Source organism: Pituophis catenifer, unplaced genomic scaffold (genome assembly GCF_029215685.1).
Source record: "Pituophis catenifer annectens isolate HBS135680 unplaced genomic scaffold, rPitCat1.0.hap2 SCAF_97, whole genome shotgun sequence".
NCBI classification, from domain to species: domain Eukaryota; kingdom Metazoa; phylum Chordata; class Lepidosauria; order Squamata; family Colubridae; genus Pituophis; species Pituophis catenifer.
In genome coordinates, this window is record NW_027256977.1 from 70,115 (window position 1) to 85,558 (window position 15,444).

At 44.4% G+C, this 15,444-nt stretch overlaps 1 protein-coding gene across 1 annotated transcript in view; it reads left to right on the forward strand.

Annotated features, from left to right (window-relative positions):
- LOC139326720 (unconventional myosin-VIIa-like) overlaps positions 1-15,444 on the forward strand; it is a 104,524-nt gene that overhangs the window by 67,328 nt on the left and 21,752 nt on the right. Inside the window, 6 exon segments of the mRNA XM_070956573.1 lie at positions 1,629-1,799; positions 3,630-3,747; positions 5,039-5,165; positions 10,148-10,317; positions 11,470-11,660; positions 12,295-12,419. Of these exon segments, the coding sequence (XP_070812674.1) occupies positions 1,629-1,799; positions 3,630-3,747; positions 5,039-5,165; positions 10,148-10,317; positions 11,470-11,660; positions 12,295-12,419 (902 nt within the window).

Here is a 15,444-nt window from a genome sequence, read left to right on the forward strand (position 1 = left end):
CCTACAAATTGCTTCAGTCGGCGTTCCTCCTTAAATAGGCTAAGGGAGTGGCCAATTAGTCCCAAGCCTTAATTTTTTTTACTACCGGTTCTGTGGGTGTGGCTTGGTGGGCGTGGCATGGCTTGGTGGGCGTGGCAGGGGAAGGATACTGTGAAATCCCCCTTCCCACCGCACTCCAGGCAAAGGTTATTGCAAAATCCCCATTTCCTCCCGATCAGCTGGGACTCGGGAGGCAGAGAATAGAGGGGGCGGGGCCAGTCAGAATTTTTACTACCGGTTCTCTGAACTACTCAAAATTTCTGTTACCGGTTCTCCAAAACTGGTCAGAACTTGCTGAAATCCACCTCTGGACTGCAGTGATTCACTTAGAAACTTTGGTGAGAAAGATCATAAAATGTGAAAAAAACCACTTAACAACTGTTTTGATTAGATAGATAGATAGATAGATAGATAGATAGATAGATAGATAGATAGATAGATAGATAGATAGATAGATAGATAGATAGAATAGATGATGGATGGATGGATGGATGGATGGATGGATGGATGGATGGATGGATGGATGGATGGATGGATAGATAGATAGATAGATAGATAGATAGATAGATAGATAGATAGATAGATAGATAGATAGGATAGATGATGGATGGATGGATAGACAGACAGACAGACAGATAGAATAGATGATAGATGGATGGATGGATGGATAGATAGATAGATAGATAGATAGATAGATAGATAGATAGATAGATAGATAGATAGGATAGATGATAGATGGATGGATGGATGGATGGATGGATGGATGGATGGATAGATAGATAGATAGATAGATAGATAGATAGATAGATAGATAGATAGATAGATAGATAGATAGATAGGATAGATGATGGATGGATGGATAGACAGACAGACAGACAGATAGAATAGATGATAGATGGATAGATAGATAGATAGATAGATAGATAGATAGATAGATAGATAGATAGATAGATAGGATAGAGGATAGATAGATAGATAGATAGATAGATAGATAGATAGATAGATAGATGGATGGATGGATGGATGGATGGATGGATGGATGGATAGAGATAGATAGATAGATAGATAGATAGATAGATAGATAGATAGGATAGATGATAGATGGATTGATGGATAGATAGATAGATACAATGGTTGTAAATGCGAGGACTGGTTGTAAATCACTTTTTTCAGTGCCTCTGTAACTTCAAACACTGAATGGATGGTTGTAAGATGAGGAGCACCTGTCTTCCCTTAGGACAGTGATGGCGAACCTTTTCAGCACTTAATGCCCAAAACGGAACACATGTGAATGCACATGCATGTGTGAGTGTGCGTGTGCCGGAGCGCTGGAAACCCAAAAACTAGCTGGTCGGTGCATGCATGCCTGTTTTGGGGGCATTTTTCTGAAAACGGCCCAAAAATGGCCTGAAAAACAGCCTGTTTTTTACCCATTTCTCGAGCCGTTTTCAGGCCGTTTCCTGGCGCTCCGGCACCCACGAAGACCAGCTGGCTGGGAAAACCAGAAGAGCAGTGCCAAAGCTTCGCCATCGAGGCCTTCGGTGATGTCTAAATCTTTTTCGAACGGCTCTTCCCGTATGTCTTTGCAGGAGGAGGACATGGCCGAATTAGCTTCCCAGCAATACTACGTGGACTATGGATCCGAAATGGTCTTGGAGCGTCTCCTGAACCTGGTTCCCTCCTACATTCCCGACCGAGAGATCACGCCTTCCAAAACGGTTGAGAAGTGGGCTCAGTTTATCATCGCTGCCCATAAAAAGGTAAATAAATGAATAAATCAGATGGATTTCCTTTGCCACAGGAGTGAGAGAATGCAGGGTAGATCCAATTTTTTTTTTTTTTAAATTTGATTTATATGCCGCCCTTCTCCGGAGACTCAGGGCGGCTTACAATGCGTTAAGCAACAGCCTTCATCCTTTTGTATATATTTATACAAAGTCAGCTTATTGCCCCCCACAAACTGGGTCCTCAATTTACCTACCTTAGAAAGGATGGAAGGCTGAGTCAACCTTGAGCCTTGGCGAGATTCGAACCAGCAGAAATTGCAGGCAGCTGTGTTAATAACAGGGTGCACTAAACCACTGTACTATCAAGGCTCTACTATCAATGGAACCTGCCTGCCAAACTTCATAGAAGGACCATCTGCAGTGGGTAAGGCACCAGGCTAGACAGCAAGAGACCACGAGTTCAAGTTCCGTCGTAGGCGTGAAATCCAGCTGGGTGACTTTCGGCCAATCGCCAAAGAGACAGCGATTGTAGTCCCGCCTTAGGCACGAAGCCAGCTGGGTAACTGTGCACCAATCACCAGGAGACGATAAGTTCTAGTCCCGCCTTAGGCATGGAAACCTGCTGGATGACTTGGGCCAATCACCAGGAGATGGTGAGTTCTAGTCCCGCCTTAGGCATGGAAACCTGCTGGATGATTTGCACCAATCACCAGGAGACGATAAGTTCTAGTTCCGCCTTAGGCATGGAAACCTGCTGGATGACTTGGGCCAATCACCAGGAGACGGTGAGTTCTAGTCCTGCCTTACGCATGGAAACCTGCTGGATGACTTGGGCCAATCCCCAGGAGACGGTGAGTTCTAGTCCCGCCTTAGGCATGGAAACCTGCTGGATGACTTGGGCCAATCACCAGGAGACGGTGAGTTCTAGTCCCGCCTTAGGCATGGAAACCTGCTGGATGACTTGGGCCAATCACCAGGAGACGGTGAGTTCTAGTCCCGCCTTAGGCATGGAAACCTGCCGGATGACTTGGGCCAATCACCAGGAGACGGTGAGTTCTAGTCCCGCCTTAGGCATGGAAACCTGCCGGATGACTTGGGCCAATCACCAGGAGACGGTGAGTTCTAGTCCCGCCTTAGGCATGGAAACCTGCCTGATGACTTGGGCCAATCACCAGGAGACGGTGAGTTCTAGTCCCGCCTTAGGCATAGAAACCTGCTGGTGACTTGGGCCAATCACCAGGAGACGGTGAGTTCTAGTCCCGCCTTAGGCATGGAAACCTGCTGGATGACTTGGGCCAATCACCAGGAGACGGTGAGTTCTAGTCCCGCCTTAGGCATGGAAACCTGCTGGATGACTTGGGCCAATCTCCAGGAGACAGTGAGTTCTAGTCCCGCCTTCGGCATGAAAGCTAGTTGGATGACTTTGGGCAAATCACCAGGAGAGTATGAGTTCTAGTCCCGCCTTCGGCATGAAAGAAAAGAAGGACTAGGTGTGACATGATAAGTCTTCCAATATTTGAAGGGCTGCAACAAAGAGGAGGGGGTCAACCTATCCTCCAAAGCCCCTGAAGGCAGGACAAGAAGAAACATATGGAAGCTAATCAAGGAGAGAAGCAACCTAAAACTAAAGAGAAATTTCCTGAGAACAATTAATCAGTGGAACTACTTGCCACCAGATGTTGTGGGTGCTCCATCACTGGAGGTTTTCAAGAAGAGATTGGACACACGTTTGTCTGAAATGGTATAGGGTTTGCTGCCTGAGCAAGGGGTTCGACTAGAAGACCTCCAAGGTCCCTTCTAACTCTCTAATTCTGTTAATCCGTATCACGAGGTTCCCAAGAACTGTTTTTCTTTGTCTTCCAGGGAATTTATACTCAGAAGAGGATGGACCCTAAAAGAGTTAAGGAAGAAGTGGTGGACTTCGCTCGTTTTAAGTGGCCTTTGCTGTTCTCCAGGTTCTACGAAGCATTTAAGTTTTCAGGTAAGCCCAAAAGTTACCCAAATACTGTTGCACAACAGGTAGTGGTCACTCACGCAACCAAGTGGCCAACTTTTCCTGACCACGAGGGCTCTTCTGCAGACATCCAGGAAGCCCCAACACCCTCTCCAATCGCAAAATGCTGCAAGATTGCAAGTCAACTTCCAAATGTGTTTTTAGAGTTTTAAAAAGACTGCTTTTTTTCCCCCTTTATATTTGTCCTCTACATTTTTGGGTACCTTTAATATTTTTGTCAACACACCGAGCCTGTAGTAATTCAAGTGGGATATTTTAAGGAGGAATGGAATAATAAATGTCCTATTTTTTTTTTTTAATTTGATTTATATGCTGTCCTTCTCCGGAGATTCAGGGGGGCTTACAATGCGCTAAGCAATAGCCTTTATCCTTTTTGTATATTTTATACAAAGTCAGCTTATTGCCCCCCACAAACTGGGTCCTCAATTTACCTACCTTAGAAAGGATGGAAGGCTGAGTCGACCTTGAGCCTGGCGAGATTCGAACCTGCAGTAATTGCAGGCAGCTGGTCTTAATAACAGGGTGCTTTAGACCACTGTACTACCAAGGCGCTTCTGGATAGATAAAATGGTTTCGCCTGTTTGGTAGATTTCTAGCACAGGTAAAGTTAGTCCTTGAGTTATGACCATAATGGAGCCTGCCCATTCTGGTCGTAACTCATGATTTTTGCGACCTCTTTTGTGGCGGGCATTAAGCGAATCCACTGTGGTTATTCATTGGATCTGTGGTTATTAAGTGAGCACTGAGGCTGAATTTGAGATCCTTTTTGCGACCACTGAGGTTGAATCTGGTCGTTAAGCCGGTGCTTTGGAAAATAAATTTAACCCCTCTTCTTTGGGGCAACCCCTCAAATATTGGAAGACTGCTATCATGTCACCCCTAGTCCTTCTTTTCATTAGACTGGACATACCCAATTCAGTCACAGAACAGAGCTGTGGAAGGGACCTTGGGAGATCTTCTAGTCCAACCCTCTGCTCAAGCAGGAGAATTTATAACATTTCAGACAAATGAGTGTCCGGTCTCTTCTTAAAAACCTCCGATATTGGAGCACCCACAACTTCTGGTGGCAAGTTGTTCCACTGGTTAATTGTCCTCACTGTTGGGAAGTTTCTCCTTAGTTCCAGGTTGCTTCTCTCCTTGATGAGTTTCCATGCATTGTTTCTTGCCCTGCCTTCAGGTGCTTGGGGTGACATTTGGGGTGAGACCCACACCTACCTTTCCTTCACGTTTTTCTGCATTTTTTTCTGTCTTACACCAGGTCCCAGCCTTCCACAAAACGAACTGATTGTAGCGGTGAACTGGACCGGGGTGTATTTCGTAGATGAACAAGAACAGGTCCTTCTGGAATTTTCCTTCCCAGAGATAACAGCTGTCTCCAGCAATAGGTAAGACCTTAAAAAAAAAAGAAACACCAGGTAATCCATAACTGCATGAACAGTGCCCTGAGGAAGCATTTTTCTTTTTCTTTTTTTTCAATTTAAAAACAAACTTTATTGAATTTAAAAATATTAACAAACAAAAACAAAGAGAAAATATACAAATTTTCTCTCTCTTAAAATTTACCTTTTCAAGCCATAATTACACTAATAAACTCAGTACATATGATTATATAAACACATATATACAAATCTGCCGTGACTTATTTACTTTTTCTATCTATCTGACGGTGCATTTTTTTTTTCCGCATTTCCTCTAATTCTTATCTTTACCCTTTTTTCCTTTGGTTTATCCACTTATATCATCTATTCCATACTATAAAATACTTTGAGTCTTCCTTATCTTTTAATTCTAAAGTTAATTTATCCATTTCTGCGCATGTATAAATTTTTTGCATTACTTCCTGATCTGTTGGCATAGAGGAAGCATTTTTCAATTAACAGAGGGATGCAATCAAGATCAAGGGAGGTACTACTACCACTCTGTAAAGCCTTAGTAAGGCCACACCTAGAGTACTGCATCCAGTTTTCATCACCACACTATAAAAAAGGATGTTGAGACTCTAGAAAAAGTGCAGAGAAGAGCAACCAGGATGATGAGGAGATGGGAGGCTAAAACATACGATGAACGGTTGCAGGAACTGGGCCTGGCTAGTCTAGTGAAGAGAAGGACCAGGGGAGACAGGAGAGCATCTTCCAATATTTGAGGGGCTGCCACAGAGAGGAGGAAGGGGATCAGGCTATTTTCCAAGGCACCTGAAGGCCAGACAAGGAATAATGGATGGAAACTGAACAAGGAGAGATTCAACCTGGAAATAAGGAGGAATTTTCTGACAGTGAGAACAATCAACCCATGGAACTGAAGTTGCCTTCGGAAGTTGTGGGAGCTTCATTCCTGGAGGCTTTCAAGAAGAAACTGGACTGATATCTGTCAGAAATGGTGTAGGGTCTCCTGTTTGGGTGGGGGGTTGGAGCAAATGACCTATAAGATCCCTTTCAACTATTAATCTGTTAGATCTGTTAGAATCTTGGCAACTTCAAGCATGGCTGGCTGGGGAATTCTGGGAGTTCAGTATCAAGAGCCTTGATACTACAGTGGTTTAGTGCACCCTGTTATTAACACAGCTGCCTGCAATTTCTGCAGGTTCGAATCTCTCCAAGGCTCAAGGTTGACTCAGCCTTCCATCCTTTCTAAGGTAGGTGAAATGAGGACCCAGTTTGTGGGGGCAATAAGCTGACTTTGTATAAATATACAAAAGGATGAAGGCTATTGCTTAACGCATTGTAAGCGCCCTGAGTCTCCGGAGAAGGGCGGCATATAAATCAAATAAAAATAAAAATAAAAAATAAAATAAATAAGTTGAAGTCCACCCGTCTTAAAGTTGCCAAGCTTGAGAAAACAGTGTTCTAAGTGGTAATTTCCAATTTTCTAGAGAATTGGTAACATCTGTGTCAGTGGTGGGTTCCTCCCGGTTCGGTCCGGTTCGGCCGAGCCGGTAGCGGTGACGATATGATGTCACCGAACCGGTTCTTCCCCCTCCCGCCCTCCCACCCACCCCCACCCACCCACGTTATTCTTACCTTTTATTTGGTCCCATCCCCAATCTATTGCTGCCTCCTGAGTCCCAGCTAATAACTAGAGGGAAAAAAACTACTTAAACTCTTGCCGCGGGGCTTCCAAGGGCCGCCCTACAGCTGATCAGTGTTAAAAGCAAACAAATGAGTCGGGTCGTAAGTGCGAGGACTGGTCGTAAGTGCGAGGACCTTCCAGAAATGACTCTGACCAGCTAGCCACGCCCACCCAGTCACATGACCTCCAAGCCACACCCACAAAATAAGCCACGCCCACAGAACCGGTAGTAAAAAAAATTAGAACCCACCCCTGATCTGTGTGTGTGTGTGTGTGTGATGGACACACAGAGTCAACCTGAAGTCATCCAGTTCCTTCATCTGATAACATGTGTGTGCGTGTGTGTGTGTGTGTGTGTGTGTGTGTGTGTGTGTGAGATGGACACACAGAGTCAACCTGAAGTCATCCAGTTCCTTCATCTGATAACATCTGTGTGTGTGTGTGTGTGTGTGTGTGTGTGTGTGTGATGGACACACAGAGTCAACCGGAAGTCATCCAGTTCCTTCATCTGATAACATCTCTCTGTGTGTGTGTGTGTGTGTGTGATGGACACACAGAGTCAACCTGAAGTCATCCAGTTCCTTCATCTGATAACATCTCTCTGTGTGTGTGTGTGTGTGTGTGTGTGTGTGTGTGTGTGTGATGGACACACAGAGTCAACCTGAAGTCATCCAGTTCCTTCATCTGATAACATCTCTGTGTGTGTGTGTGTGTGTGTGTGTGTGTGTGTGTGTGTGTGAGATGGACACACAGACTCAACCTGAAGTCATCCAGTTCCTTCATCTGATAACATCTCTGTGTGTGTGTGTGTGTGTGTGTGTGTGTGTGTGTGTGTGTGTGTGAGATGGACACACAGAGTCAACCTGAAGTCATCCAGTTCCTTCATCTGATAACATCTCTCTCTCTCTCTCTCTGTGTGTGTGTGTGTGTGTGTGTGTGTATGTGAGATGGACACACAGAGTCAACCTGAAGTCATCCAGTTCCTTCATCTGATAACATCTCTCTCTCTCTCTCTGTGTGTGTGTGTGTGTGTGTGTGTGTGTGTGTGTGTGTGAGATGGACACACAGAGTCAACCTGAAGTCATCCAGTTCCTTCATCTGATAACATCTCTCTCTCTCTCTCTGTGTGTGTGTGTGTGTGTGTGTGTGTGTGTGTGAGATGGACACACAGAGTCAACCTGAAGTCATCCAGTTCCTTCATCTGATAACATCTCTCTCTCTCTCTCTGTGTGTGTGTGTGTGTGTGTGTGTGTGTATGTGAGATGGACACACAGAGTCAACCTGAAGTCATCCAGTTCCTTCATCTGATAACATCTCTCTCTCTCTCTCTGTGTGTGTGTGTGTGTGTGTGTGTGTGTGTGTGAGATGGACACACAGAGTCAACCTGAAGTCATCCAGTTCCTTCATCTGATAACATCTCTCTCTCTCTCTGTGTGTGTGTGTGTGTGTGTGTGTGTGTGTATGTGAGATGGACACACAGAGTCAACCGGAAGTCATCCAGTTCCTTCATCTGATAACATCTCTGTGTGTGTGTGTGTGTGTGTGTGTGTGTGTGTGTGTGTGTGATGGACACACAGAGTCAACCTGAAGTCATCCAGTTCCTTCATCTGATAACATCTCTGTGTGTGTGTGTGTGTGTGTGTGTGTGTGTGTGTGTGTGTGTGAGATGGACACACAGAGTCAACCTGAAGTCATCCAGTTCCTTCATCTGATAACATCTCTCTCTCTCTCTCTGTGTGTGTGTGTGTGTGTGTGTGTGTGTGTGTGAGATGGACACACAGAGTCAACCTGAAGTCATCCAGTTCCTTCATCTGATAACATCTCTCTCTCTCTCTCTGTGTGTGTGTGTGTGTGTGTGTGTGTGTATGTGAGATGGACACACAGAGTCAACCGGAAGTCATCCAGTTCCTTCATCTGATAACATCTCTGTGTGTGTGTGTGTGTGTGTGTGTGTGTGTGATGGACACACAGAGTCAACCTGAAGTCATCCAGTTCCTTCATCTGATAACATCTCTGTGTGTGTGTGTGTGTGTGTGTGTGTGTGTGTGAGATGGACACACAGAGTCAACCTGAAGTCATCCAGTTCCTTCATCTGATAACATCTCTCTCTCTCTCTGTGTGTGTGTGTGTGTGTGTGTGTGTGTGTGTGTGTGAGATGGACACACAGAGTCAACCTGAAGTCATCCAGTTCCTTCATCTGATAACATCTCTCTCTCTCTCTGTGTGTGTGTGTGTGTGTGTGTGTGTGTGTGTGTGTGTGTGTGTGAGATGGACACACAGAGTCAACCTGAAGTCATCCAGTTCCTTCATCTGATAACATCTCTCTCTCTCTGTGTGTGTGTGTGTGTGTGTGTGTGTGTGTGTGTGTGTGAGATGGACACACAGAGTCAACCTGAAGTCATCCAGTTCCTTCATCTGATAACATCTCTCTCTCTCTGTGTGTGTGTGTGTGTGTGTGTGTGTGTGTGTATGTGAGATGGACACACAGAGTCAACCGGAAGTCATCCAGTTCCTTCATCTGATAACATCTCTGTGTGTGTGTGTGTGTGTGTGTGTGTGTGTGTGTGATGGACACACAGAGTCAACCTGAAGTCATCCAGTTCCTTCATCTGATAACATCTCTCTGTGTGTGTGTGTGTGTGTGTGTGTGTGTGAGATGGACACACAGAGTCAACCTGAAGTCATCCAGTTCCTTCATCTGATAACATCTCTCTCTCTCTCTGTGTGTGTGTGTGTGTGTGTGTGTGTGTGTGTGTGTGAGATGGACACACAGAGTCAACCTGAAGTCATCCAGTTCCTTCATCTGATAACATCTCTCTCTCTCTGTGTGTGTGTGTGTGTGTGATGGACACACAGAGTCAACCTGAAGTCATCCAGTTCCTTCATCTGATAACATCTCTGTGTGTGTGTGTGTGTGTGTGTGTGTGTGTGTGATGGACACACAGAGTCAACCTGAAGTCATCCAGTTCCTTCATCTGATAACATCTGTGTGTGTGTGTGTGTGTGTGTGTGTGTGTGTGTGTGTGTGTGATGGACACACAGAGTCAACCTGAAGTCATCCAGTTCCTTCATCTGATAACATCTGTGTGCATGTGTGTGTGTGTGTGTGTGTGTGTGTGTGTGTGTGTGTGTGTGTGTGATGGACACACAGAGTCAACCTGCAGTCATCCAGTTCCTTCAGCAGTGGCAGGATTCCTTCTCTGATAGCCACGTTGTGTTTGCCCGAGGGAAGATATTTTGGAAATGTTTGGTCTGGGGTCTTCAGGCTGAATTCTTTCCATTTGGTGGGTCTTTTCTGCAGCGGAGGGAAACTCCAAGGGCAGAGTTTCACCTTGGCAACCATCAAAGGCGACGAGTACACCTTCACCTCCAACAACGCGGAGGACATCCGTGACCTGGTGGTCACCTTCCTGGAAGGGCTGAGGAAAAGATCGAAATACGTGGTCACACTGCAAGACAACCCAAATCCAGGTAAGCCCAGGAGCCAAACGGAAGGATTTAGTGAAGGGAGTTAATTCCTCAAGTGAAAAAGCGTTCCTTTCCTTTCCTTCCTTTTTTCTCCTTCCTTCCTTCCTTCCTTCCTCTCCCTCACCTCCCAGCCTCACCCCTCCTCTCTCCCCCACACCCTTCCATCTCTCTCTCTCTCTCTCTCCTTCCTTCCTTTTTTCTTTTTCTCTCTTCCCCTTTCCTCCTATCTTCTTCCTCTTCCGTTGCTGCCCTTCCTTCCTTTCCCATTTTCTCTCCTATTCTCCTTCCTTCCTCCGTTTCTTCCTTCCTTCCCATTCTCTCCTATTCTCCTTCCTTGCTTCTTCCTTCCTTCCTTTCTTCCAATTCTCTCCTATTCTCCTGCCTTCCTCCGTTTCTTCTTTCCTTCCCATTCTCTCCTATTCTCCTTCCTTCCTCCCTTCCTTCCTTCCAATTCTCTCCTATTCTCCTTCCTCCCTTCCTTCCTTCCAATTCTCTCCTATTCCCCTTCCTTCTTCCGTTTCTTCCTTCCTTCCCATTCTCTCCTATTCTCCTTCCTTGCTTCTTCCTTCCTTCCCATTCTCTCCTATTCTCCTTCCTTCCTCCCTCCCTTCCTTCCAATTCTCTCCTATTCTCCTTCCTCCCTTCCTTCCTTCCAATTCTCTCCTATTCCCCTTCCTTCTTCCGTTTCTTCCTTCCTTCCCATTCTCTCCTATTCTCCTTCCTTCCTTCCTTCCTTCCTTCCTTCCTTCCTTCCTTCCTTCCTTCCATTCTCCCTCCCTCCCTCCCTCCCTCCCTTTTGTTCCTATTCAGACAATGGATCCACTGAACAATCTGTGTATTTACTTAACGGCCACAGTGATTCATTTAATGACCACCTCAAGAAAAGGATTGTAAAATCAGTGTTCACCTGGGGATCTGCTTAAAAGCTACCACAACTTACGACCATAATTTTGGGCTCGATTACGGTTGTAACTTGACAACTTATCTGCTGCTGGCTGGGGAATTCTGGGAGTTGAAGTCCACGTCTCTTGAAGCTGCTAATGTTGAGAAACGTTAGTCTAGTTCAGGGGTCTCCAACCTTGGCAACTTTAAGACTTGATCCGGATCTTTCTCTTGTCCCCCATGCCAACATTTTCCAATTCTGTCTCCCTCTAGCTGGTGACGATTCCGGTTTTCTCAGTTTCCTCAAAGGAGATTTGTTGATTCTGGACCAGGATACGGGAGAAAACGTGATGAATTCTGGCTGGGCCAACGGAGTCAATGAACGGACCAAGCAGAAGGGAGACTTCCCAACTGATTCGGTCTACGTCCTGCCCACTATGACCACGCCTCCTCCGGACATCGTGGTAAACCCCCTGACACACGCTTGAACAGAAAAAATAGGAGGTTTCTGGAGGAATCCCTCCAGAGTCACTTGGTTGAGCTGAGTGGCCATTGAAATTGGATGGATGGATGGATGTGTTGGTTGCTTGGATGGATGGATGGATGGATGGATGGATGGATGGATGGATGGTGAGTACCTCTTCCCATGGAGTGAACCAAGTCTTTGAGTTCTGCAGCTGTCCTAATGTGAAACCAAGATGGAAGGATGGCTTCTATTAACTGGGTTTGATTGCTGGGTCGCTTCTGACTAACCAGTTTCTTTAATCGGCTCCCTAGATTTTCCATTGGGTGAAGGTCTGGGCTATTCCCAGGCCATTCCAGCAGTGGAATAGGATTATCTTGAAACTCCCCCCCAAAAAAGTGGTGTTATTAGCCATCAAACCTCAAAAATACACTTTTCCCAAAAGGTTTCCACAATTTTGGCCACTACTGTTACAATAGGGCTGACCCCGACTTACTATACGGGGTGCAAAATATTGATGTAATTTTGAGGAGGATGTTGGAGAAAATAGGAGGGGGTCACAGGACTTCCTCTTATTCGTTTTTAGTCAATTTTTATTTGCAATAACTTCTCTGCCCTCCACCCCCCCCAACCAGGCTTTGGTTACCATGACTCCAAATCAGAGGCAAGAAGTTGTAAGGACATCCCAGCTGGTGATGAGTGACAGCGAAGAAAGGATCAAGCCATACACCCTGGAAGAATTCTCTTACAATTATTTTAGGTAAAAACCGTCAAAATTGAGGTTAATATCAGGTGTAAAGAACTTGGTGAGTTCAAAGCTCACTGAAGAGTTGATTATTGCTATCTATGCAGACAGTCCTCAACTTACAACCGCCCAGAATTTCTGTCGCTAAGCGGGACATCGGTTAAAACTGAGCTTTGCCCCGTTTTACGACCTTTTTTTGCCACCGTTGCTGAGCGAATCACTGCAGTTGTGTTTTTTTTTTTTTTTTTTTGTAAATATTTTATTATTTTTCAAACATAAACATAAAATATAACTTTCAAGAGCAAAAACTTGATCTGGTCATAGATGGTTACCACGCTTACATTCCTTTAACAAATTCCATTCACAATTTCCCATTACATCTTTAAAAGGTGAATATTCAAAACAAAAGAAGAATAAATTTTAACATAAATTCTAACATCCTTGTCTATATATATCTATTATATCAATACGATTTCAATTTCATATTTACTTTAGCTCATTTATATCTAAGTATTAATCCTGCTTATATCTGGTTCTTCTCCACATTGTCTTTATCATCTCTTTTACCATCAGTTGCAAAATACTTTTTAACAATATTCTAATCTCTTATTCTAATTATTAACCACAATTTTATCACCTCAAATCTTAATTTCAAACTCAATACATCTCAATTTTTCTTTCCATTTATACAACAAAGTTTTAACTACATTTCTTGGACTCTTGACCCATTCCATCAAATCTTGATATCTTAGATTTTATCATTGCTTTTAGACATTTCAAATTACACAGATTCATCCCAAAATTTTTATTTAAACTAATTACTAGCATGTTCTCCATACATCCTTCTATTGTTTGGCTAATTTCCAGCATATTATGTTTGGCTGATTTCCAGCCTTGGCTGATTTCCAGCATATTCTCCTCTGATCCTCCCACCATTATTGGCTGATTTCCAGCATATCTCCTCCAACTCTCCTCCTATTGCTTGGCTGATTTCCAGCATTTTATTGGCTGATTTCTAGCATATTATATTTGGCTGATTTCCAGCATAGTCTCCTCTAGAACTCCCACCGTTGTTTGGCTGACTTCCAGCATATCTCCTCCAACTCTCCTCCTATTGTTTGGCTGACTTCCAGCATTTTATTGGCTGATTTCCAGCATATTATATTTGGCTGATTTCCAGCATAGTCTCCTCCAAAACTCCCACCATTGTTTGGCTGACTTCCAGCATTTTAACTACTTTCCACATATTTCCCGAGTCTCAAACTCTTAACTAGTTAGTGCCCATCACCTCTTCTAATTCCCTTGCAAAATAATCATCTATCGAATCACTGCAGTTGTTAAGTTTGTCACACCGTTTTCCCACATTGGCTTTGCTCGTCAGAAGGTCGCAAAAGGGAATCGCGTGGCTTCCTGGGACGTAAATATGGGTCATAAATAGGAACGGGTTGCCAAGCATCCGAAGTCTGATCACGTGATCGTGGGGATGCTAGAGAGGTGTGAAAAAGGGTCGTAAGTCACTTTTTTCAGTGCTTTTGTAACTTTGAAAAATAACTGAATGGACTGTTGTAAGTTGAGGACTATCTGCACACGCAAATCTGGCCAACTAACAGTCAAAGCTAAATTGGTGCTAGATAAAGGTCAGCAGAATTACATGTGTGTGTGTGCGTGTGTGTGTGTTTTGGACTTGGTCTCTTGTGGCAATGCAACGATTCCAAACAAATAGCACGTATAACCCTTCCATCACTGGATGTTTTAAAGAAGAGTCTAGTCCAGTGATGACTAACCTTTTTGCCATCGTATGCCAAAAGCATGGGGAGTGTGTGGGGGGTCACACGCACATGTACCCACATCCATAATTCTAAGTGCCCCCTCATGTCCCCCCTGCTTTTGGCACGCGATGGCCCGGTGGGCCCGGTAGGCCCATTTTTCGCTCTCCCCAGGCTCCAGAGCCTTTCTAGGAGCCTGGGGAGGGCAAAAAACAGCCTTCCCTATCCCCCCAGAGGCCTCCGGAGTCTGGAAACAGCATGTTTCCTGACTTCTGGTGGGCTCAGAAGGTCTGAAAATCAACTGGCCAGCGCACGCATGCGTGCCAGAGCTGAGCTCGCGTGCCCACCAATATGTCTCCATGTGCCACCTGTGGCACCCGTGCCATAGGTTCGCCATCACGGGTCTAGACAGTCACTTATCTGAAATATTATAGGTTCTCCTCTTGGGCAATCTCTTCTTAAAACCTCCAGTTATGGAGCACCCACAACTTCTGGTGGCAAGCTGTTCCACCGGTTAATTGTCAGGAAATTTCTCCTTAGTTCTAGGTTGCTTCTCTCTTTGATGAGTTTCCATCCGTTGCTTCTTGTCCTGCCCTCGGGTGCTTTGGAGAATAGGTTGACTCCCTCTTCTTTCTGGCAGCCCCTCAGATATTGGAAGGCTGCTATCATGTCTCCCCTGGTCCTTCTCGTCATTAAACGAGACATACCCAATTCCAGCAACCGTTCTTTCTGCGTTTTTGCTTTCCTTAGGCACAATCCTAGGACCAACACACATACAAACTGGTGCATTGTGCTCCTTGAAAAAAAACGCCAACTCTCTCTCCATTTTCTGTACAAAGTCTTTCTCTTTTAATATTGTACTATTTAAAGTCCATCTGGATTTTCTTTTTTGTCCTTTCCAAGTAACTATCACAGGATTGTGGGTCTGCCCATATATTTGTTTCTATTTCTACTTGTCCAATATTCAAAGTCAATTCCATTGTGGTCCATATCATATCCAACGTAGACCAAGATGTATGTCTATCAGAATAAAAAGTATATTGTCTATTTTTTTCCATTTCTATCTCTCCAAACGTAAAGAATTGCAATATTTAATGGTGAATGTTTTAACAGCGGCTAGAATTGTATTTGCTAAAAACTGGAAAGGAGAGAAGATACCTACTGATGATGAAGTTGTGAAGAAAATGTTGGGCTGTGCTGAAATGAGTAAATTGACATTTGAAATTAGAGAACAGGAAGATAAACTATTTATTTATTTATTTATTTATTTATTT